At 30.4% G+C, this 25,781-nt stretch overlaps 1 protein-coding gene across 1 annotated transcript; it reads right to left on the reverse strand.

Annotated features, from left to right (window-relative positions):
* Positions 1-3,133: 3,133 nt before the first annotated feature.
* On the reverse strand, positions 3,134-20,852 carry LOC111301831 (uncharacterized). The gene is made up of 4 exons (XM_022897824.2): positions 20,311-20,852; positions 5,234-5,517; positions 4,525-4,752; positions 3,134-3,936 (listed from the first exon to the last, which is right to left on the reverse strand). The coding sequence occupies exons 1-4, from the start codon at positions 20,720-20,722 to the stop codon at positions 3,424-3,426; spliced, it is 1,437 nt and encodes a 478-aa protein (XP_022753559.1). The 5' UTR covers positions 20,723-20,852; the 3' UTR covers positions 3,134-3,423.
* Between the last annotated feature and the right edge of the window lie 4,929 nt (positions 20,853-25,781).

The following is a 25,781-nucleotide window of genomic DNA, read 5'->3' on the forward strand; positions in this document are numbered from 1 at the left end:
TAGAAATAACTAAAATTTCTTGAAAATGTAGCCAGTAAAACACAAATCCTATCAGTACTTAAGACGTCAAATATAACATATAGTTCATGAATTCTGAAAGATAATTTCAAACATCCATGATAACTCTATCCAATGCTGGGTTTAACATTTTTCTAAGCATTATCAAGATTTTTACACACACTTCCATAAGCAAAAGCTTGGAAACTTGTTTAACGTTTTCTTAATTGATTTATTAAATCATAAATTTTCACCAATCATTTCCTATCTTAAAATTTCTAAAGTACTAGGAAGCCTAGCTGATGGAAAAAGGTTAGCATAATAAAACCAAATAGTAGCAACTTTTAACATTTACCAATAAATAAAAAATAAACATTCACTATGCATTTCAATACCTTTGCTTTAGACAAGCTGTTATAATTGACAATCACACCATAGTATAGTTGTTTAAAGCCTAAGATAGAAAAGGTAAATTGTAGCAATAATGAAATAAAAGTAGTGAGGAAGGTATTTATTATAAAAATTATGACCACTTTAAAACTTGTATAAAAAGAAAAACTTGAAGCGAAAAGAGGGGTTAAGTCACTAATAAAGAAAGAGTATTCCTAGAAAAGTTAGTATTAGGCAACATTGAGAAAAATGCATTGGCTCTCTTATATTTTGTTAAGAATAACTATTATTTTCTGTTGTAAAACCAGATTTTCTAATTACACATGGCATCCTAACCTTGACGCTATATTCAAGTTGCTTAGAAATATTTGGTTTTTAATAAATAAGGTTTGTAACTTTAGTTGCACATAATGTTGATCTTATCTTTCTTTTTTTTCTCCTTGTGAAAACATTTCTGCAAGAATTTAGAAACATCTATATCTTAGTGGTTTGTAAACATTAAACATAATAAAAAGGACTTTAGACCATGAAAGTTTCTACACACATTCAAGAAAGCTCACTAAAAACAACTTAGACCCATCCTTACAAGCATCTTGTCTTATGTTGGAAACTTGTAAATTTTCCATTACCAACCACTGTTCCAATCAAAATCAAACACTAAAGTGAGGCATAGAAGTAAAATAAGTGAAAAAAAGAGAACAAGGCATACTCAAGCAAAAAAAAAAAAGAAAAGAAAAATGACCAAAAACATGGGGAGACTTGGATTATAATCCTATGTAGAGTTTGAATAGACCTTATTGAATGCAAGGAACAAACTTTTGAGCATAAATTAGATGAACATTGAAAAATATCAATTATTTTTAGAAAATCAAAATTGAATCAAAATAAGAGAAACAGTAAAATACCTATCCAAAAATCGATTTTGCTTTAAAATATGCAAAAGAGATAATTTGGACATTAACACATGGTTATAACTTGAAGATCCAAAACACAAACTAAGAAATTTGAAAATCAGTTAGATAATTGACATATTTAAACAATAATAGAATGAAAAAAGATGAATCGAGAGATAAGGTTTTCTTGATTATTGAGAAATCTGAAAGAAAATTAAGAAAACTCCACTTGATATGAAGTCTAAACAAGAAATCTAAAAGAAATGTTGATGAAGAGAGATGAAAAGTTTGGGAAACAGTGGGGATTTTTTTATGGAGAACAAAGGGGTTTACTACATCAATAAAGAGTGAAGAATATTTGGAGAGTAGAAAAATTTTCAAATATTTGATAACTTAAATTTAAGGGTAAAATAAGAAATTTATTATTTAAAAATTATGATAAATTATTTTATCCTACGGATTGAAACAATCCCTTACTTTTTTGAAACATAGAGTTATCTTGTTGGTATATGATATATATTCTTTTCAATAATCTAATCATTTTATTCAAGTGCATAACGTGATAGGATGATTAGTATCTTATCCTTCAATTAATGCTATATGCCAAATGTAACCTTAATCTTTAGTAGAAGATAAAAATGGAAGTGTAGAAAAATGGTTGGGAGTTGGGACTTAAGGTTTTTAGATTTGGGGTGGATATTGGGGATTTCATACTCCATATTGGGGGTGTGGTTATGGTTTTATGGTTTGGTTCTTATAGTTAATGATGAAATTACAAATATGTTATTAGATAAAAACCTATTAAAAGAAATTGGTTAAATTCGGTCGGTTTGATTATCAATTTTAAAAGTAGATAATCGATTGATTTAACCTATTTAATTGATAAAAAAAAATTGAATAAAATTGAATCTGACTAAACTAAACCGAATTAACCAAATTCAATCGATTTTGATTGATTAAATTGGTTCAAACCAATTTTTTTCACCCCAAATGGACTAGCTTAAAGTTCAATTTTATGTTTGGATGGAATATTTAGAAGAGAGATTTTGTTTCAATTTTTAGAGGAGAGATTTCATTTTAATTAAAGTTTTCAAAATTAAAAAATAAATTTACTTGTTTTAAAAAAAGAAGCAGAAATTTTGAAATTTAAATGAAATTTCAACAAAGAATTCAAATTCTCTCTTGAAATTTCACCTAAAGAGGTGGTTTTTCAAAATTTCTCCAAATCCTCCATCTCTTCATTACACATGACCTATCATAAAATATAAAAATAAAAAATATATATAATATAATTTTATTTAATTTTATATTATTAAAAATATTTATATATTTTTGCAAATCTAGTGATATCCATACATCTTTGATTTATACATATATGTTTTTTTATCTTTAATCTCATTATTCTTTTGTTATAATTATTTTTATTTCATCGAATTCTAGAAAACTAAATTTTTAAAAATTATTTATTACAACCAAATAATTACAAATGTTATCATTTTAAAATGATACATTTAAAAATATTTTCATTTTAAAAATTTTTAAGATTTTAAAATGCTTCATTTCCAATCGCACTAATGCACTTAGAACAAATCCTTCAGACGCAAAAGTAATTTCAAAAGATCCTGATAAAATGGTATGTTACACATTATTAGCAAAGCCTGATCCATTCTAATAAAATTAATATTCTCATAAAGGTCTGCTCTTAAGGCAAGTTCCAATCCGAACCTCACTGCTCCTGACAAACCACAGGTAAGGCAGAGATGATCAATTGTTTTCGCTGCTTGTGACAGAAGACACGTTTGTCATTGACAGAGATATTTCTTCTAGCAAGGCACTCTAAACTTACGAGGAAATGGCAACCAAAGGAAAAACATACATACAAAAGATGTCTTTCAGAAAACAAAAATGAATGCCACAAAGTTCACGTATGATATACACATGACCCATAAATGAAGAGTACATCCCAAAACCATGTATCCATTTCTAATTATAATGTGTGAAGTATAAGTTTATTCTGGATTTTCTGGATTAAGTTGCCTAATTATTGTAACTAGCTTGGATCAACTGACTCGCCTAACTACTTACAAACTTTTTTTTCATATATACACAGTGAAGTAGAGCATCATCGGAGGAGGTATAAGAATCAAACCCAGTTCTTTGGAAGAGAAAAATCATGAAATCTAAAGGAGACCTCCCCAGCAGTGTCTCGCTGTAGTCTGCGATCCGGCTGCTCACTTGTGTCTATGCTCTGATCATTTGGCTCTTCAGGTGGCAGAGGCAGTGTTTGATTGTCATTAGGTTGGTGGGCTAATCTAACTTCAGATGGCAATGGTAACAATGATGGAGAAGGAGCCCCAAGCCTTGCGTTGCCAAAGCTTCGGGAAACCAATGACTGATCCCACAACAACACATGCATAAGAATTGGCACGTTGGCATGCCGGTGTAGTGAGAGCTTCTGACTTAGGGAAACAGTATCAAAGCATCGAACAGCTCCTGTTGAAGAAATCATCCATGGAAGAACCTTCTGATTTGATAATCTTGAGACAACCAGCAGCCTAGATGCACTCACTGATTCTTTGTAGAGAGTGCTGAGTCCTGATCTCGTCGAAGGTGGATTTTCATCACCATCAATAACAGATGATATATAGATGAATCCCTGTTATTACAGAGAAAACAATAAGCAAATACAGCAACAAATTTCTTCATACTATCCTTTAACTATGGGATGCAGCAGATGCAGACCTCCCCTCATATAACCTCTTCAAGGTTATTTTCATTCTAACTGTGTTTTTATTTTCATAAAGCTAACTCCTGACAGTATATACTTTTTATTATGTGCCTTTATAACTTCAGATAATTGTGATCATAGTTGAAATTTTACTAGCATTAGTATTTTCATTATTTAGTAACATGAAATTCATCTTTTAAGCAAAATTAGCTCCTAGTATTACAAGAAAAAATGATGACGATATCCAAGCCTAAAAACTATGAACAGATATCACGTCTTCGTTTGGATCAAAATCATGACCAGTCAGATTTTCTTTCTTTCTTATTTCTTTTGCTAAACTATCGATCAAATTACTTTCTCATCCCCCCCCCCCTTTTTTTTTATTTTTAAAGTTATGTGTATAAAGATTTTATATACGACAAAAATATGTTTTTAATGTTTTTTTGCATCCCCTTCAAATGAATCCTAGTTTCACCCTAGAATAGAGTCACAATGATGGAGAATCAGATAGTGGACCTCTTCCGTGCGGCTAATGGCAAAACCAAGCTTTGTGTCATCTTCTTTTAGTTTGATCTCAATAGCAATTTCTCCAGCAAGCGGAGCATACCATAGACGAACTGCTCGAACAACTCCAATGTCAACCCCATGGTAGTCCTCGAAACCATATAGGCTTGCGTTGGCTAGGTTCGATAAATCAGATAATGACCCAGCATTTACGGTAGCTGAGGCTGTCTCTCCAGAAATCTGCTCAAACAATTAAAGAAGATAAATTAGTTCCAATAATCAGATGAACATGAATCATCTTTGCCTAAATGGTCAACTAGAGAGCGTGGTATCCTTAGAATTCAGATCAGAGAATTGCCTTGAACCCTAGCTCCTTAATATCCTACATCATGTGACGGAAGGTAAAGCAGAGAGAAGAGTGCTTAAGGATACTTAAATTCAGTAAGAAGATTCAATTAACAGCTATAATTCTTTAAACATTGTTCCATGCAGCATATGTAAACATATTTAGCTACTAATTCATCATGTTCCATTTTTTTTTTTGTTTTTTAACCATATGTATCATGTTGTTAGAACAGTACAGTAAATATTAAAAGGCATGCCGTGGGTGTAAAATTATCATATGTTAATATCAGTGGAGAACAACTCCCTAATACTTCAATTGAAGATCTTGACTCACTACAGCTTGTAGTTTAAAAGCTTTTGAGGCCAGGGACTGCACCTTAGTAAGCAGGGATTCACTTTGGATATTCATGAAAACAATGGGGACTCCAGAGGCCTGAGATGCACTAAGCCAAGCATTTGCTCGAGCAAGGGTATCCTCCAAGTCATTGTATCGAGAGGCCACTCGATCTGAAGCTTTTGGGAGGAGGAGAATAGAAAGAAAACAGCTTGAGTTTGGAACTGATAGCACCTCCTGCATCCTCCTCTCCCACGGATATGAGACATATCCATCCTGAAGCTTTGTCCTTGATAGTTCACTGACCATCCTGGAGTTCCTTGAAGCTGCGAAGTAATTATTTAACATTGCATCAGAAATTAGAAAGACTGAAAGAAGAAGATTCAAACTTTTATTTTCGACGAGTTATGGTTCTGTGCAGAACATTGATCGGTACTTCTGGAGATTTTCTATGCCATGACTAAAGAATACGGTTGCAAAAAGGTGTGAAAAAGAAAGGACCAATCAACACTCTATGCATCTACTTAATCCGACTATTCTGTTATTCAATTCAAAAGTACAAAACCAGCAACCCATTTTACTGGATAAGATGAGAACAGTGACCTTGAAGTGGCGTTAAGCAAGGACCATGTATGTTTATTTAAAACTTATCAAAATATGAAGCATACTTTGTAGGTAAGATCCATATTAGTATAGTAGGATTTCAAAAATCTTTCTACCATTGATGTCAGTAGAGATAAGAAATAGTAAAAAATTCACTAATAAAAGGGATAAAGATGTAGGCTGTCCTTAACAATTGTAGGATATTTAAATAGCCAGATGTTTTGAACTTTAGCATTCTGTATACCACTCTAACAAATAAGGACAATGCATTAAACCCAGTCATGGAATGGGGCAAATAAATAAACAAAACGTGTGATGAAATGTGAGAAGGAGAGAAAATTTTCTTAAGAAATATCACTGATCATACTGGTATCCACTAAACCATAATAGTTTGCATCAGGAGAAAGCACCCTCTGAGAGGGAAAAGGCAAAGGTGCTCTTCCATGATACAACCTGTAGTTGAGACCCAGTGAAACTAAGAAATTAGAAGCCCAATTATGTAAGGCCGTTAGCATCTATTTTGGTTCTTTTTTCTGTTACAGCTTTTATTTTGTCGTTAGAGTCGGTTATCTTGGATCCTGTATGAATTCGAAATTCCTTGAAGGGAGGCAATACATATGCTGAGGCACTGATTGTAATGGATATCCAAGAATTTAAGCATATAACAATTCTCTCTCTTATTTTCTCCTCCTTTTTCTCTATTCTTGACTGTCTACTCTTCTCTAAATTCGGTTACATCAAATTGGTATCAGAGCATCGTTCCTAGCTTAAATGGCAGAAGGCATCACTACCACAATCCAGAAAGAGGTAACTCAGTTGCAGGCTGACATGCAACAAATGGTTAAAACCATGGATATGAAGTTTAAATATATACAGCCCGAGATGGCTAAGATGAGGTTGGAATTTAAAAAGCTATTTGATCGTTTGCCTGCTCGTTAAAGGAATCAATCTACAGACTAGCAAATCACACCAGCTTCCATCATGCAAATCCTCATCTGTAGGTTCTTCAATGGTGGTAACAACTTCTTACCCTGAGTCTTATAGATTCTTTAAACTTGAGTGTCTTAAGTTTAACAGGGATGACTTTAACGGATGGCTCATGAAGTTAGAACAATATTTTGAAGGGGAAAAGTTCTTGAAGGCTCCAGGGTAAGGGTAGCCATGTTAAGCCTAGAGGGGAAGGCTTTGTATTGGCACCAACACTATTCAAGGGTACAAAGATGTCTTGAAAGTTGAATTGGAATGCTTATATTGTTGAAATGCAAGACAGGTTTATATCTAGGGAATTTAAGGATCCCATGGATGAGTTAGTGGAGTTAAAACAAACTGGGAGTGTTGAGTAGTACCATGTTGATTTCATTAGGGTTCTTAATCTGTTACAATTATATGATAACTATGCTCTAAGCATTTTTGTTAACAATTTTAAACTTGAAAAATTTAAATCCCTTATGCTGTTTAAACCCCAAACCTTGAATCAAGCTCTTTACTTAGCACACAAATTGAAACCATCATTCAACCCACCTTTAAAAAACCTTACCAGTATTCAAACCCAACCACTACTCACATGTAACTAATGCTGCTTTTAAAATCAATAGTTTACCACCCTTGCTTCCAACTCTTAAAGCACCACCTAACCATAACCCATTGCCAACCTCAAACAGTAAACCACCTTATCAAGTTCTAAAACCTAACATTGATCTTAATCAACCAAAAACACTTAAACCTAATACAAAAAAATCTCCCAGGCAGAAATGGAGGATAAAGGAAGAAAGGGTTGTGTTAATAGTGTGGAGAAGTATTACCCAACATGGATTCAAATAGTGACGCAATAGTAGTATCGCAGCCACTATTTAGTGGAATTGGCACCCACCGCCACCACTATTCAACCAATATTGGGTGTGAAGAAAATTCACATCTTTAGCGGTTCATTGTGGCCGTAAAAAAATGCCATAACGGCTAATAGCAGCAATAGTGAGCCGCAATTGATGCTATTTTCTATTTTTTTAAGAAGAAGGAAGGAATTGACTTGGGGTAGGAGTTTATACTCAATAGATGGGTAAGAAGGATAAACTTGCTACTGTGGATCTTGGTGGCAGTGCAATCACTAGTATCCATGCCAAACCTCTTGGAGTTCTGGCTAGGCAACTTTCTATTCCACTTCATAAGGTCCAAGATAATAGCCTTTTATATAAACCTGATGGGATGCCTGTCAATAAGGAAACCGATTCCAGGATTGAAATGATCTTTAACAAGTTGCGTGGCAAAGTCATGGAAATGAGAAAAACATGGGTGGACTTGCAAACCATATTTCTCTGGGATCAGTTTTGGAAAAGCTTTGGCAGTTGTATGCCTTCGCTAAAGTACAGAGGAGAGGCAACTTCTAGAATGGCATCTTGCTAATTTGGAATATGCAAATGCGGGATGTCTTTCTAACTTGTTAGCTGCCTACTAGGATTAAGATGATCCTTATGAAATGGGTGGAGACCATTTTTTTTCTAGAGGAAATTGGAGATTGATAAAAGCATTATATGATGGATTTTTTTCATCATCAAGCATTAAAATTTCAAAATTTCAATGAAGATTAACAAAGTAAAGCCTTAAACAAAAAAAGAAATCCTAGATTTACAATGACTTAGAAAATAAAAAGCTCAATCAAAAATTTTAAAAAAAAATTATTGAAATCAAGTAATAATAAAACACTTAAACTTACCTTTTCTTCCCTGTTTAAGTGTCTATAAATTTGTGTTGTATAAAACTTAGAAAAACTTAGACCAAGATTTTGCTTGAAACTTTAAAATCTCAAAAACCCATCTATGAGCACTCTGTGGGCATGGGTTTTGGGACTACGCTGGTTGGATTAAAGAAGAAATCAGATAAGTCTGCCATGGCTAGTGGATGATTTGCGGGAATGGTATAAAGCAGGGGTTGAGAAAAAAAATGAAAAAAGTTTGAGTGGAAAAATTTGAAGAATTTTGCATTTTTAATTGAAAGAAATATTTGAGGGTAGTGAGGAGTTTGGTGGGTATTAACTTTGGTCAATGCTTGATCAAACAAAAATTAGGTTTTTTTTTTTTTTTTATAAATTTAGGAACAAAATTTTGGGAAGAAATAATTGGTCAAAATTGAAAATTTTGAGAATTAAATTTGATTGAGAAATTTGAGATGAAAGAGTTTAATGTAAATTTGAAAGGTATATTATATTATAATTTAGATGAAACAAAATAAAATAATAAATGATTATATATTAATTTGATTTTTGATTTCTATTTTTATTTGGATTTTATTAATGATTTTATTGTTTTAATATTTGTATGTTGTTAATTTTTTAAATGTGAATATTTTTACTATAATATTAAAAAATTGTAAATAACTTTTTTATATAAATAAAATAAGATAAGGTGTCATTAATTACTTTAAAAATCATGAAAAAAAATTTTTTATGAGTATAATTATAATTACTATATTTTATAAAAAATTGTGCAAATTTGAAAAAAAATCACGACCATGATAACCATAATGTTCGTGATGATATCCATTATATCCACAACCGTGATAAACGTAATATGATCGAAAACGTGTCCATGGTCACAATTTAAATCCTTGCTCCCCAAAACATAAATGCATGAAATTCCAACTGTACTGGATGTTGCTACAAGACTATGGGGAGGAAGAATTAAAAGATAAAATGAATGATGATGGCCACTATATTGCTAATATTAAAATGTTGGTGTTATATGAGACTGAGAACTTTTCTTCTGTGATTTCCCTACATGCCATGTTGGACTCACATGGCTATCAAACTATGATTGCAAGGAGTAATTAACATTTTACTTTATGGCCTTAATTGACTCTAGCAGCACACATAACTTTGTTGATGTGTTTGTTGTTAAGGCCTTAAACATACTAGTTTGGCAAAGTTGTAATTGTCAGTGGTTATAGCTGAGGAAGGAAGTTTGTCCACAATTAGGAAATGTAGAGGAGTTCAGTGGTTGGTATAAGGAGTAAAATTTTCCAATGACTGAGGTGCTACCTTTAAAAAGATGTGACATGGTTTTAGGAGTGTAATGGTTAATAACCTTAGGACCAATAATTTGGGATTTCAATGCATTAACTATGCAATTTATGCATAATTCTAAAAGGTGTTTATTACATGGTATGGAACCAAGGTTAGTCTAAGTTATGGATGAAAAACATGCTTATAAGTTGCCACCCTCTTAGATGATGGGAACAGGGCATCATCTTTGTGCCTATGTACTGACAACTAATGTACAAGCACAGTTGTCTATTACTAGTCCACAGGAGAGTGAAAGCTCTGACATCATGATGGAATTAGAAAAGTTGATGCAAGAGTATCAATCCTTATTTGACATACCTAAGGACTACCTCTTAGTAGGTTTCATGACCATAGAATTCCTTTGAAGTGAAATAGAAAGGATGGTGAAAGAAATGTTGGATTGTGGTATTATTAGAAATAGCAATAGCTCATTTGCCTCCCCTATAGTGATGGTGAAGAAAAAGGACGGTTCATAGAAATTGTATGTGGATTATAAACATCTTAGTCAGCTCACTATCAAAGACAAGTTCTTTATTCCCTTAGTGGGTAAGTTATTGGATGAACTGGTGCAAGCCAACTATTTCTCTAAGCTGGATTTAAGATCTGGCTATCATCAAATCAGAATGCATGAAGGAGATATTCATAAGATAGCTTTTAAAACACATGAAAGGCACTATGAATTCATGGTCATACCATTTGGACTCACTAATACCCTATCTGCATTTTAAGGTTTGATGAGTTCCTTCTTTAAACCCTATTTAAGGAGGTTTGTTTTGTTTTATTTTGTTTTTTTTACGATATTCTATTTCATTCTTTTGACTAGGATACACATTTAATACATTGAGAACTATTTTTGAATTGCTTAAAGCCAACAAGCTCTTTGTTAAGAAGAGCAAATGTTAGTTTGGAGCTTAGTAAATAGATTGTCTAACGCATGTGATTAATGGAAAAAGAATTACCACGGACAAGAGTAAGGTTCAATATATTGTGGATTGGCCTTTACCAAAGTTAGTAACAGAGTTAAGGGGGTCTATGAGATTGACTAGATATTATAAAAAATTCATAAAAGGTTATGGATTAATTGCCAAGCCCTTGATTGATCTTCTTAAGAAAGAAACATGGAATTGGACTGAAGTTGCAACTTACACCTTAAGTTAATCGAAGAAACCCATCAATTTTACACCAATTCTAGCTTTACCTGACTTCTCAGTAGAATTTGTAGTAGAAATTGATGCCTCGGTGATTGAAGTGAGAGCAATGTTAACTCAAAAAGGAAATCCTATTTGTTTATGATAAGGAGATAATGGTAGTTACTAATGGCTGTTAAGAAGTGAAACGCTTATTTGGTAGGCAGACACTTCAAAATTAAAATGACCATCAAAGTTTGAAGTTTTTTTTTTTTTTTAGATTAGTAAGCAACTACCCATGCTCAGTAAATGTGTGTCACCAAGATTATGGGGTATAACTATGAAGTCTTTTACAGAAAAAGATCATCTAACACAGTAGCAGATGTTTTGTCTAGAAACCCAAACATGCAATAAGCTCAATTGATGGCTATTTCATCAATGGACACTAGTATACTACATAAGATCCAAGAGTCTTGAAAACTTGATGCAAGACTATAACAGCTTATAAAGGAGTTGGAGAGTAAGTTGAGACAAAATTTGAAATACACTTGGTATAGAAACCAATTGAGAAGAAAGGGAAAATTAGCTGTGGCAATCTTCCAGCTGAAGCAAGAGTTGATGGCATATTCCCATAATAGTCATTGTGGTGGACATTCTGGATCATAATCCACCATAAACCGAATTTCTAGTGTATTGTAATGGAAGGGATTGAGGAAGGATATTAGAAGAATGGTGAGAGAATGTCATGTTTGCCAATAGAATAAATATGACAACAGTGCAAACCTTGGCTTGTTGTAACCTCTACCAGTTCTTGACAGAATATGGATTGACATCAACATGGACTTCATTGAAAAGGTCTTTTAAGGTTTGGTGGGAAAGATGTTATATTTGTAGTAGTAGATAAGTTGAGTAAGTACATGCATTTTCTTACTTTGGCTTACCTTTACATTGCATTAACAATAGCTCAACTCTTTATAGATCATACTTTCAAGCTACATGACATACCTAATAGCATAGTCAACATGGTATTTGATAGAGACAAGATCTTTATGAGCACATTTTGGCAAGAGCTCTTCAAGAGATTTGGGACTTTATTAAAGCTATCAATGGCATACCACCCATAGAGTAATGGTCAAACTAAAGTAGTGAATAGATGTCTTGAAACATACTTCAGATGTATGATTAGTGAGAGGTTAAAAGAATGGAATCAGTGGTTGGCTTTAGCTGAGTGGTGATATAATACTACTTACCAATCATCCATTCACATTTCTTCCTATGAAGCTATGTATGGACAACCCCATCCAGTGCATCTTCCTTATTTAGCAGAGGAATCATAAGTTGCTACCATTGACAAAAGCCTACAAGCTAAAGAAGCCGATATCAAAATGATCAAGTTTTATTTACAAAGGGCTTAAGATAGAATGAAGATAATAGCAAACAAATGAAGAACTGAAAGGGAATTCCATATTGGTCATTAGGTTTATCTCAAATTATAACCTTACAGGTAGTAGTTTGTTAGCAACAAGAATTGTCTCAAACTAGTTGTCTAATATTTTAGACCTTTTTAGGTGTTTAGACATTGTTGGCAAGGTCGCATATAGGTTGCAATTTCTCCCAAGATCTAAAATTCACCTAGTCGTTCATGCGTCTCAACTTAAGCAGTTTATTGGTAAGCATCCTTCCTAAGCTTAACTTCCTTTAATTGGAGTAGATGGCATAATTGTTAAAGAACCAACTCAAATACTGGCTAGAAAGATGGTAAAGAAGGTTAAAAGGTTGTAATAAAGGTGCCGCTAAGTTGGATTAACACGTTCCCTGAAGATGCTACGTGGGAGCTACTTTACAAGTTGTAGTAACAATATCATGGGTTAATCCTTGAAAGATCTAGAACAGAGGAAGAGCAAGGGAAAAAAATAAAGAAACTAATTTGGTAATTACAGTAAATTGGCTCACTCTGATTGTGAGTTTCATTTCATTAATTTATAGGCATCAAAATATAAAAGTTTGTTTAACTATTACAAAAGTCGTTTGCCTAACAGTATGGATCACAATACATAGATCCATCATGCTACCTAAGCTGATAAAATGATAAAAAAAGTTGCAAAAGTTGCAATAAAGATGCCCTACCTAGTTGCTTCAACCACTAACACTTCGTCTTCGTATTTCTCCTAGAAACACCAAGACTTGTCCTTAATGTTTCAAACCTTGCCTTTGGTAAGGCCTTTGTCAGAATACCTACAATTTGATCTTTCGACTTGCAATGCACTGGCTTCACTTCATTCTCATCTTTAACTTCTCTAATTAAGTGATACTTGATCTTAATGTACTTAGTTTTTTCATGAAACATAGGGTTCTTGACCATTGCAATTGCTAACCAATTATCACAAAAAATTTCTATTAGATCATCTCGCTTTTGAGTCAAATCCATTAAAATTTTTCTTAGCTAAATTGCTTGATTAATAATAGCTACAACAGCTATATATTCTATTTTTGCTATCGATTGAGCCACAGTTCCTTGTTTCTTTGAATTCCAGCTGAACACATTTAATCCAATGAAAAGTACATAACCTGAAGTGCTTTTCATGTCTTTATGAGAGCCAGCCCAGTCACTGTTTATGAATCCAACCAGTCTTGAAGGCAGCTTGCTCATTAAATCTCACATTCTTACTTACAATCACCTTGCTTATAAGTGGATTGTAAGTCTTATAGCCTTTGGTGATGTTGGTATAGCCTAGAAAAATATAAATTTATGCTTTTTGATCAAGTTTGTTTGTTTGGATTTCAGGAACAAACATATAACAGATGCTGCCAAAAACTCTAAGATGCTACATTGATGGTTTGCTTTCATACCAGGCTTCAAACGATGTTTTTCTCTTCAAAGCTTTTGTGGGTAACTTGTTGAGCAAGTAAACAGAGGTATAGACTGCCTCTACCTAAAATTTCTTAGGAAGATTCATATTAAATAGCATACATCCTACCATCTCCATGACTATTCTATTATTCTTTTATCTGACTCCATTTTGTTATGGAGTATAAGTTGCTGTGAATTGGCGTTCAATTCCAGCAACTTCACATAACTCATTAAATCTATCATATGTGTACTCAATACCATTGTTTGACCTTATGATCTTGATTTTGCAACCACTTTGATTCTCAATCCAAGTCTTGAACTTCCAAAATACAGTTGTAACTTCAGACTTTTGTTTCATGAAGTAAATTCAACACATTTTAGTAAAATCATCTATAAAAACAATGAAATATCTACTACCATTCAAGGACAAGGTTCTTTTAGGACCATAAACATCAGTATGAATAAGTTGTAATTTTTCAGTTGCCCTCCATGCTTTGTTAATTGCAATTGCCAGTTTACTTTGTTTTCCTAGCTGACAGACTTTCACAGACTGTAACACTAACTTAAAAAAATAGGCATGTTTAATACAAGATCATTTTTATGCATGAAATTTAATGCATTGTAGTTGAAATGTCCCATCCTTTTATGCCATAAAATAGATTCATCATGTGAACTAGCATATGCAGAGGAGTTTGCTCCATGCCAATTCAAGGAAAAAAATTTTCCTTTCATGTGAACAGTAAAAATTTCGTGGCCAATGGGATCATAAATTATACATGCCTTATCTTTGAAAACTAAAGAGTAGTTTTTTTTCTAGCAACTATCCTACACTTAACAGGTTTTGATCTGTTTTAGTCATAAATAGCACATTTAAAATGAGTTTGGTACCTGTTGGTGTCTTAACAGCCACTACTCATTTTCCTTTGACTTCTATGAAATCACCATTACCTATTATGACTTTAGAGGTATAGGTCTTGTCTAGTTCTTTGAACATGTTAATATCAGATGCCATATGGTGTGTGCATCCACTGTTAATGAGCCATACACTTAAGAAAGTTTTGGTTGCATAGCAAGTTGCAAAAAAAATTTGCTCTTCTAGCTATTGTTGGTTGTCAACAACTCTGGTTTGTTGATCTGGTTATTGCTATTTTTTGTTTTTGCATACTTTTTTCATGTGACCAAGCTATTTACAATACCTACATTGTATGTCAGGTCTATACCAGTAATATTTTTTCAAGTGAGTGGTCTTTTTATAGCGAAAGCAAGGTGAAAATTTTTCTTTCTTTCCATTGTTTCCATAACCTTTGTTTCTTCGATCTCTTTATTTTTACCTTTGCTTTCTGTTTGCATCTTGCCTCTCCTTGGCTGCAAATGCACCTTTTGTTAAATCCTTTTGTGTGAAGCATTGAATAACTTTGCTGGAGTTATCTTGGTCAGGTCCTTAGAGTTTTCAAGGGATGAAATTTTTTACTCAAACCTCTCTGGTAAGTTGACAAAAAAATTCTTCATAATTCTTTTATCTGACAACTCCTCACCAAGTAATCTAATTTGGTTTACTATATTTGTGAGTCTATCATTGTACTCTTTTAAAATTTTAAACTCTTTCATCTTTAAGACTTCAAACTCTCTTCTAAGATTCAACACTTGTATTTGTCTTGTCTTGTCATTGCCTTGGAATTCTTCCTTAAGTATATCCCAAGCTTGTTTTGCAATATCACGGGTCATGATTCTGATGAATATATCATCAAATACTGATGACTCAATACAACTTTAAGCCTTGTACCTCTTTGCTTTGTCTTCACTATAATTTATCATTTGAGTTATTGTTGGATTTGTAAGAAATTGTGGTAGTTCCCACAAATAAAAAACACTCAAATAGGACTTTATTTTGATAGCACATATTTGGTAGTTCTCACCAAAAAAAATATATGAGATGGAGGTAAGAAGCAACTTCTTGAGGCCATTTGAGGTTGACAAAAGTTGGCTGGTAAGTGTTTGATGGCTTTTCACTTAATTTCAATAGCTTATAGGCCTTCTAAGACCTTATAGAAGCTCTGACACTAATTAAAAGATCTAGAACAGAGGAAGAACGAGGGGAAAAAATGAAGAAACTAATATGGTAATTGTAGTAAATTGGCTCACTTTGATCATAAGCTTCATTTCATTAATTTATAGGCATCAAAATACAAAAGTTTGTTTAACTACTACAAAAGTTATTTGCCTAACAGTATGGATCACCATACACAAATCTATCATGCTACCTAAACTGATAAAATGGCAGAATAAGTTGCAAAAGTTATAGTAGAGATGCCATACCTAGTTGTTTCAACCACTAACAATCCTTAAGGACAAGGATTGTCTTGGATAGGGGGGAAATTGATACAACCTATAGTTGAGGCCCAAGGAAATTAAGAAATTAGAATCCCAATTATGTAAGCCTGTTAGTGGCTATTTTGGTTATTTTTTTGTTACTACTTTTATTTTATTATTTTGTCATAAGAGTCCATTATCTTGGATCATGCATGAATTCGAATTCTTGGAAGGGAGGCACTACATATGCTGAGGCATTGATTGTAATGGACATCCAAAAATTTATGCACATAACAATTCTCTCTCTCTTATTTTCTCTTCTCTTCTTCCTCTATTCTTGATTGTCTACTCTTATCTAAATTGGGCTACATCATTTCCCTTATAAAAGCTGCTTTTAAAATTAAAAATCGTATTATTTGTGAGTACTAGTCATAAGGTTGAGGTCATAGTACCATCTTTCAAATAACATAAACTAAAATGTTCATAATTACATTTTTGTAGGCTATCTATACTCTTTAAGCATTAGCTCGAAAGTCTACCAATTGCAAGCAATTTATCTTCATGCCTTCCATCATTTTGTTATGAAATTCTAAGTCAAGAAAAAGCTAAAAAAATTTTAATAAATTTATTTTTAAACATTTAATTCTTCATTTAAACATGATCTAAGCTTAGATTTCTCAAAATTGTCAATAGATAAAATAATTTATTAGTGAAATATTGAACTCTTAATTTCAAATATTAGAGTTCAAATCCCAACAATATCGAATACCAAAAAAAAAAAAATCCCAAGACTAGTGCAAGCCGACAAAGATCCAACTTAGTTCCCAGTTTTCCATTTGGGACCTTTTTTAAAGCTGTTATGTTTCCTAGTGTGAACTCTAGAGCCTACCAATGGAACTCTGGTGTGAAAAGCAAAAGCTGATTTTGGAAAGCGGTTCAACTGATATGGTTGTAATCAAGTAAAGCAAGATTTAGGCCAATCAACACAACAAAGAAACAGCATTCGTATCACGCAGTTGAGAAAAAACAAATCTTTGAGAATGATAGTTCACCATAAAAAGAGAAAACTAGTCGACTATCATAAGCCCAAAAGCGAAGCTTCCATTTTTCTCGGAACATGGGTAGTGGGGCTTCGTCAGCCTGACTAAACTTTTTCTACATTACCACGTTAAGAAATTTCAACCAATAATTATCTTACAATGATAATCAACAAATGCGACTGACTTCTTCACCAACCCATTTCAAAATCACGTGTGAGCATTAAAATTATTTTAATTAAAGAAATATTATCAAAAAGTTAAGAAAATATCTAAGAAAAAAACTATTATTAACTCATTTTTTTTATTAAATTTGGTTAAAATAGGATAAAAGTACAAATTAAAAAAAAATTGGTTAACATTAACCATAAATACTCGTCAACCGAAAAACCATTTTATATAGTAAAATGCTGAAGAGATTTAAATTAAGTTTGTTTCGTAGAAAATAATTTATAAAAATTAATTTTTATATTTTCAAGTGTTTATTTGATATAAAATTGACTAATCAATAGAAAATAACTTATTAATTAATAAAATAAATAAAACTTTTTTAAAATTATCTTAACCTTTTGAAAAAAATTTTTTTTTGAAAAAAATTATCTATGAATAAAACTATTTATTAATATGCTTAAATATAATTTTACTCAAATCGGATGGTATACATAATTTTTTTAAGCTCAAATTTAATTTGACTCAACCCAAAATATTATTATATTAATAATTAATATTTATATTTAATTTTACTTAAAAAAATTAAAATATTAATATTAAAAGTTTCTTAATATTTTAATTTTAAATATTTTTATAGTTTTACTCAAATAAGATTTTGAATATAATATTTTAAACTCAAACTTAATTTGATTCGACTTAAAATATTATTATATTAATAAAAATATTTTATTTAATTTTAATTAAAAAATAGTAACATAAAAAATCTTTTGATATTTCAATTTTAAATATTTTATTTTGTATATTATTAAACATAAATAATTTTAGTATTTCAATAATAAATAATATTATATTATTATTTTAATAATAAGTAATAACATATATAATAATAATTTTATTATTTTATTAATTAATGTTAAAGAATATAATAATATTATTTTCTTATTATGAATATTTTTAATATTTTCTTATTATTTTTTAATTTAAAATACATAATTTTATATTTTTATTTATTAAGGTATTTATATTACTATTTTAATAAAAATATAAATAAAAAAGATTTTTGTTATAATTTAATAATAGATACTTTCATTATAAAATATAAATATTTTAATAGTATAAATATTTTCATAATAAATATTACTATTTTAAATATTTTAAAATATTAATATAAAGAATAATAAATAGTTTTATTTTATGTATTTTTATATTAATATAATATTTTAATACTAAATGTTATTATTAAAATATAATTATTCTTGAATATTAATAATTTTAATAATAAATAATTTCTATATTCTTTAATAATAATAATTTTTAATGTTTTAATAATTATATTTATATTATTTTAAAAAAGAAACAGATTTTCTAAAACAATCAAATAATAAAAAATATTTTTCATTAATTCATCTAAATAATAAAAATTCTTTACCTTTTTAGAAATGTAAATATTTTCTACAAAATATTTTTCGAAAATCAATTTTAACGAACAAAATCTTAATTTTGAAAATTTAGCTAAGTAGATCCATTTTCTAAAAGTAGATAAAATATTATTTACACTGATTTTTTTATTAAATATGATAATTAACCATAATGTTACGAATTTTAATATATTTAAAAAATAAATTATTAATATAATAATATTAAAAAAAATCCTTAAACCAGTAGTTAGTAAAACCCTTGTTCCATAATAAAAAAGTCTGATTGTTTAATTTACAATTATTTATTTAGTTTTTTAAATTGGACAATCAGACCGACCACTTTGATTTGATATTTTCTTAGACTAAAAAGGGAAAGAATAGTATAACCAGTTGTAGTTTGAATGCAACTTCAGAAATTTCTGCCTTAATACAACAGCTTTAAAAAAATATATTTTTTTTGAATTGAAAAGAATAAAGGGGAAGTCAAGCTATTGTAATAATTGTAGTAGTTTGTTTTTTATCATTTAATTAAACTTCAAGAAAATTAAAAACAATGTCCTCACCTTTGGAAGAGAAGTTAAGGTTAATTTTTTTAAGTTAAAAGGTTAACGTAGTATTGAGATTGAAAGTAATTTTGCAATTAAAAATTGTTGTTTTCTAATTTTAATATAAAATTATAAAAAAGTATGACTTTTAGGTTTAAAGCCTTTTGCAAATCCAAATAAAAAAAAATTAACAAAAATACTTATACGGTTTAATCATAATTTTTTAGAATAAAATAATTTTATTAGTTTTATATATTTAAATTTTTATTATTTTATATAATTTTTTAGCATTTCAGTCCACTATAATATTTTTTAAAACAATATCAAACATTAAATATTTTTAAATTATATTTTTTAACCATAATTTTAAATATATATTTTTAATTTAAACTTTTTTCAATGCTAACAATAATTTTAATTCTTTTTATACTAACAATAATGTTAAACGAAATCTTATTGGGATTGAACATTAAAAAAATGTAATATACAATTCATTTCTAAGATAAAAATTAAAGTTCATAATTTCAACTTAACTGGGTCCCATATAATTTGAGTTTTGATGTTAAAAAAAAAAATGTGAAATTGTCATTATTAGGGAAATTGCTTCCAAGTTCCAACTAGCAAGTTTACCCATTCATTGTCACCCCAAAAAAGCATGCATCATAAAGAACAAAGAAAAACCCACAGATTTCGTATAAATTGTAAAAGTTATCTTGAATTAAAATAAACAAAAAAAAAAACATTTTATTTTTTTGTTATTATGCTAAAGTAAGAAAGAAAAAAAATTATTACACGCGGATTTAAGGCAACATTTGTGTACTCAGCAGAAGAGAAGAAACGGAATCCAACGACAGAATCGAAAAGTTTAATGTCAACGCAAAAGTTTCCGAATTTCTTCTTCTTCTTCTTTTTTCTTTCTTTTTTTTTTTTTTTTTTTAAGCAGAAATCAGCATTCGACTCGACGGGCAAACTCGGTGCTAAACTAAAAACATAAAAAACTCACCTTGCAACTCGTAGCACTCGAACTCAGTACGATCCGAGAACCCGACAGCGTAATTGGGATCCGCTATAGACCTCAACATGTATTGCTTTTTCCCGCCAGAATCGTTAGGCACAATACACGCCTGCAACTGAGCGAACTCATCGCTGCCTCGCCTGACGCGCACGAGAATCGACGTCTCCTTGTTCCTATACGAGGTGTGAAGAATCTTCTGGACTCCGCTCTTGCCGCCTTTAAAAGGTGCCTTATGGGTGAGACCAGAGCCGGATCCAAGTCGAATCTCCTCAACGATATCCCCACTCTGGAGCATGTCGCCGGTCCATTCATCGGCTTTCGAGCTTCCTTTCAGACATTCGATTGAGAGTACGGTCGGCGATCTCATGCTCTCAGATTGTAGGGTTCGGTCCATGGGCATTTCGGATCAGGCTGAAAACTATGTAAAACGTTTTAGAAAAATCCTTTCAATAATCACCACCTCTTATTCAAGAGACGAGAAAATATAAAGTGTGGGTTTTCTACTTCTTTCTTTGAGACAAAAAAAATTTGAGAGAATTCTTCAGACAGAGAAAGAGAGTTTTAAATTATGGGGTGGGGATGGAGAAAGAAGGGGGAACAGGTAATTTGATGATGATGGAATATTGGATTAGTATTGTTTTTAAAGGGAAAATATGGGATGGAAAAGTATTTGAAAGAAACAAAGGAAGGGAAGAAGTAAAAACAAAGAAAATGAAAGGGGGGGGAGGGGAAGGGAAGTACTCAAGCGGTAGAATTAAGAAATGAAAATGGAAAATGTTGAATAGCGATAAGGTACGCAATGTTAATTTCGGGGAATGTTCAGTGATTATGAAAGGATAAACAAAGAAATATCATTCATTACATATTTTCTTTAGATATGACGACTTTGATAAGATATGTGTATGTATAGTGTATTGTATTGTTTGGGCTTCTAGATGATTACTAGGAGTAGAATACAAAAGAATTTCTGTCATTCTTCAACTTGTTTTGGTTTAATTGTATTGTTTGAGCTCCTTGCTTTTTTTTTTTCCTACCGTCAACAAAATATAAAAAAATAAAAATGAATTACAAATATTAAAATTTAAATTTAAAATTTATTAAATATTATTTTTAAAAAATAATTATATAAATTAATAAAATTGAACTCTGAATTCACTCATTTTGTTTTTCTCAATTGCTTCCTGTCACCAAAAATTACTACTGCCAGTAGTAGTATTACTAATGTATGCATAGCCTCTTTTCTATTACATTGGTTATTAACCAATAAACTAAAATAAGATGCATAATTAAAAATTATCACATGAAATGTATTAATCTATTTGATAACTATTATGATATCATATGAATAAAAAGTAAAAGCATTTATGGGTAAGACCGGGACATATTAATTTATCAATTTGTGTATGACATAATAGAAAATATATCTGTAATAATTTCTTCCAAATAGGCATACAATTTTTAGTTTATATTTAATGCATTATCATAATATAAATTTTATACACCGTTAATAAATCAAATAATTGTCACTTCATTAATAAATAAATATCAAATTTTAAAATAAATATACAAAAGATTAATATTTTTTTAAAAATTTACTCATTAATTAAATGGAATAATCTCATTCATCTCATTATTGTAGTGACATCATATGATTCACGAACAATGCATAGAATCTTTACATTAATAATGTATCAAATACAAACCCTATAATTTTTACCATATCACCCATTCATTGTAATACCAAGGATTAGCTAAAGTGTTGAACTTTTATTTAAATAGATAGTGTAGATACCTAATTTTATCTGGATAAAATTTTTGCTATTTATAAAACTCTCAAAATCCAACTCTGTTCAAATCCAGCATTGCTTTAATTTTAACAAGTTTCTAAAATCAATATTTGAGCCAATTTACCCAAATGCCCTAAGGTCAAATCTGATTAGATAAAGTCAAACTTAGTCAAAATTGATCAAACTTTATCAAAACGAATATAGCCCGAGTCAACCCTCAAAATTCCCAATTCAATTAGAATCAATGTAGTTTAAAATTGAAATTTGTGGTCTTTGAAGCACTAAAAAGTCTAATTATATTTCAAGAAGTGTAAAATTACTAAAATGGTCTTAAGGGGCATTTGGTTCATCAAATCTTGGATTTTAGGCGAAAGTGTGATATTCGAGAGAAAGTTTGATTTTAGGGCATACCGCTTTCAAATTTTTGTATTTGGTTAGGGGGAATCTACATTTGTAAAATTATGTATTTTGACCATAATCTCCTTAACAACCTTGTAAAAAAACCTTTCATTTTGTTTAAAAAAAAATCAAACGACAAATGATGTCTTTATCATCAAATGAAATAAAAAGATTTTATATATTTTAAAAATTAAATATACTTAATTACATACATATTATGCCATTGTTGCTAGCATAGAAAAATTTTAAACACTCAATTACAACATTTTATTTAAATAAACGCCGTAGTAACTAGGATTTAAAATTAAAAACACTCAATTACAACCTTTTTGTTCAATAAAATGCAGTAATTGAGTGAATATCTATACAAGTAACTAACAAGAAGCATTGTAATACAAGGATATATGAAATCAGAAATGCATTCATATTTATGATCAGTGAACTTTTGTAAGATAAGAAAGAAACATATTAGTTTAATAGACTGACAGCACTGAGAACTTTAATGCCTTTACTAGATTCCATGAGCCATAATTGTTTCTAGATATTCTTCGATCATCTATCCACCTTCCACACATGCTACACTAATGGACAAATGCTTCCTTACAGTCATATTCGTAGTCATTCAAGTATTCCAAGAAATCAGAACACTTGTCAAAAGCACCAGATTTTATTTATCTAAAATCCCCTTCCACATTTCTTGTCCCATGATTTCCATTAACCTGCACCAAGAAAAAGACTATCAATATTCTAATTTGGCAAAAATTGTAGAAAGTCAACCTCTACCAAAAATGGCATTTTTTCCTTAAAAACGCCATAATAGACTTGTACTAAGAAGAATATTATCAACATTCTATTTTGGCAAAACTTGCAAAAAGCCAACATGTACCAAAAATGGCATTCATTCCTTAAAAACGCCGTAATAGAAACATTTCAAATTTTTTCATTACCCAATTATGGCATATGTTTAAGAGAAATGCCGTAATATATATTTAATAGAACATATTGAAACCCAAAAAAATGAACCAATTACAGCGTTTTGTTCAACAAAAATGTTGTAATTGACTTAAAATAAAATTTAATCTTTGTTTCAAACTTAATTTCAAAAGGATAACAAATGGATAGAATAAATTTTTTATTCAAGTCAAATATGGAACTCAAGCAACTTTTCGCTTAGAATCCTAAAATACGATAGGGAGAGGTGGGTTTTTGATTCCAAGACTTGGGGTGCTATTGAGAATCTAACATTTTTCCTAGGAATCAGATAACTTTAAACCAAATGTAAGAATTAAATACCATAACTAAGATTTTACGAAAAAGTTTTTTGATTCCCCCGAAACAAACACCAGTTTAAAGGTATTTTTGTAATTTGATTTTTTCGAAGTTCGATTTTTCTGAAAACTTTCAAAGCATAATTGAATATATTTTCATGATTTTTTTATGATTAAAACCCTAAATTAGATCTTGGGAGGTGTGAAATTACAAAATACCATTTGTGATATTTTGTATTTTTGTAATTTGACCTTCTCAAGGTTGAAATTTCGGGAAACACTCCAAATCATGGTTGATATTATTTGATGATTTTTTGAAATTTGAAAACCTTGATTATACCTTGGAAGGTATGAAATTACCCAAATACCCCATTAGGAGTATTTCATAATTTGACTTTCTTGAAGTTGATTTTTTGCAAAACTTTTTAGATTAAATTTTTATAATATTTTATGATTTTTGGTGCATTCAAAATCACAATAGTACCTTGAGAGGTATGAAAATACTAAAATACCCTTTTAGGGGTAATTTTGTAATTTGATCTTCTCGAGGTCGAATTTTCACAAAATTTTCAAGTCTTAATTTTATAATATTTCATCATTTTTGGTCTTTAAAATCACAAAATAAGAACGAAAATATTGATTCCAAAAAAATGGTATAAAGATCGAAAACTTTGTATAAGGGACCAAATAGTCTTTTTACTTGGTTTTAATGGATGTAAAAATCCAACATTTGTAGTGAACAATCTAGGCCATTGGATCACATTGGGAATCTTAATCCAATGGCTAAAGTTTGCTCTTGAAGCAAAAATAAGGGTGAATTTTGTTCCTTTGGATGAACTTTTGATCTTAAAGCCAAGATTCAATTTTAATAGGATATTTTTTCCATTTTCATCAAGAGTTGTGAGGACTTTTTTTGCATTGAAAAAAACCAGAGGAGAGCTTGTGAAAAGAAAATAGAATAGAGAAAGGAAAAGAAAAAATCATAAGGAAAAAAGAAGAAAAAAATTCTTTGTGCTTTGCTTGAAGGTATAATTTCTTAACATCCATCTTTGCATTTCTTGCATCTTAATCACATTTTCCATCACATTTTCATTTTGTTTCATCCATTTTTTTGTTAGTTTTTCTTGGAAGTTGTAGTTCATTTTCTTATTGAAAGCTTAAATCAAACTTCATCCAACTAATCAATAGTTGGATTGAAGCCAAAAAAAAAAAAAAAATGCAAAAACAACAATCAAAATCCACCATTAAAAACAAGTTCAAGGTTCAGCCAAACCTTCTCCACCATATTTAAACCTCCTTTGGGCAAATGTTAATGTTTTACTTGCTTTTCAATGTTGGTTATGATGGTTAAATGACTAGTTTAATTGTATTTGTATAAACTTTGCTTAGTTAATGATATATGATGGTGTTTGGATCATGTTTTAATTGTTCACGATTTCTTTGTTATTTTTAGTTTGTTTTATGTTTGAGGAAATTCTCCTTAAGATGTGAATGTTTTACATGATAATTTGGAAGGTAAACAAGGTATGCTTGACTTGAATGAAGTGGAAATGTTATGATAGAATGATATGGAAGGTTCAACCATGGTGGACCTTAGTTGGTCAAACCTCTATATATTTTATGAATGATGGTTGCTTTGATTCATGTATTGGAATGTGTTTTTATAACAGTGGACAAGTTTTTTTTATATGTTTAAACAAAATTTTCAATGAAAAAATGTTGTTTTGATGATTGATTTTGCTAAGTTTTGAAGTTGTTTGGTTAGGTTTTAATGATGAACAAATGGTCGAACATTCAAACCAATTTCAAAAGTTTGTTATGTTTGATCCATTTTTTATCTTGTTTTTACATGCATGTCTTGTTTGTGATTTAGTTTTATAAATACCTTGTTTTGTAAATATTTTGTTCTCATGTCATGCTTTTGGCACATACATTATTAATGGCATTTTTGTAATTTGTAATTGTTACTTGCATTTTCTATGAAACCCCAAAACTTAAAATCCTA

This window comes from Durio zibethinus, chromosome 15 (genome assembly GCF_047325235.1).
Source record: "Durio zibethinus cultivar Kanyao isolate XHJ-2024 chromosome 15, ASM4732523v1, whole genome shotgun sequence".
Lineage (NCBI taxonomy): Eukaryota > Viridiplantae > Streptophyta > Magnoliopsida > Malvales > Malvaceae > Durio > Durio zibethinus.

Bases quoted from the DNA above. Each gene is read 5' to 3' on its own strand.
- LOC111301831 (XM_022897824.2), bottom strand. From the start codon at position 20,722: ATGCCCATGGACCGAACCCTACAATCTGAGAGCATGAGATCGCCGACC. The intron at 5,518-20,310 runs GTGAGTTTTTTA...ATTACTTCGCAG, and splicing joins CGAGTGCTACGAGTTGCAAG to CTTCAAGGAACTCCAGGATG. The intron at 3,937-4,524 runs GTCCACTATCTG...CTGTAATAACAG, and splicing joins CCATTAGCCGCACGGAAGAG to GGATTCATCTATATATCATC.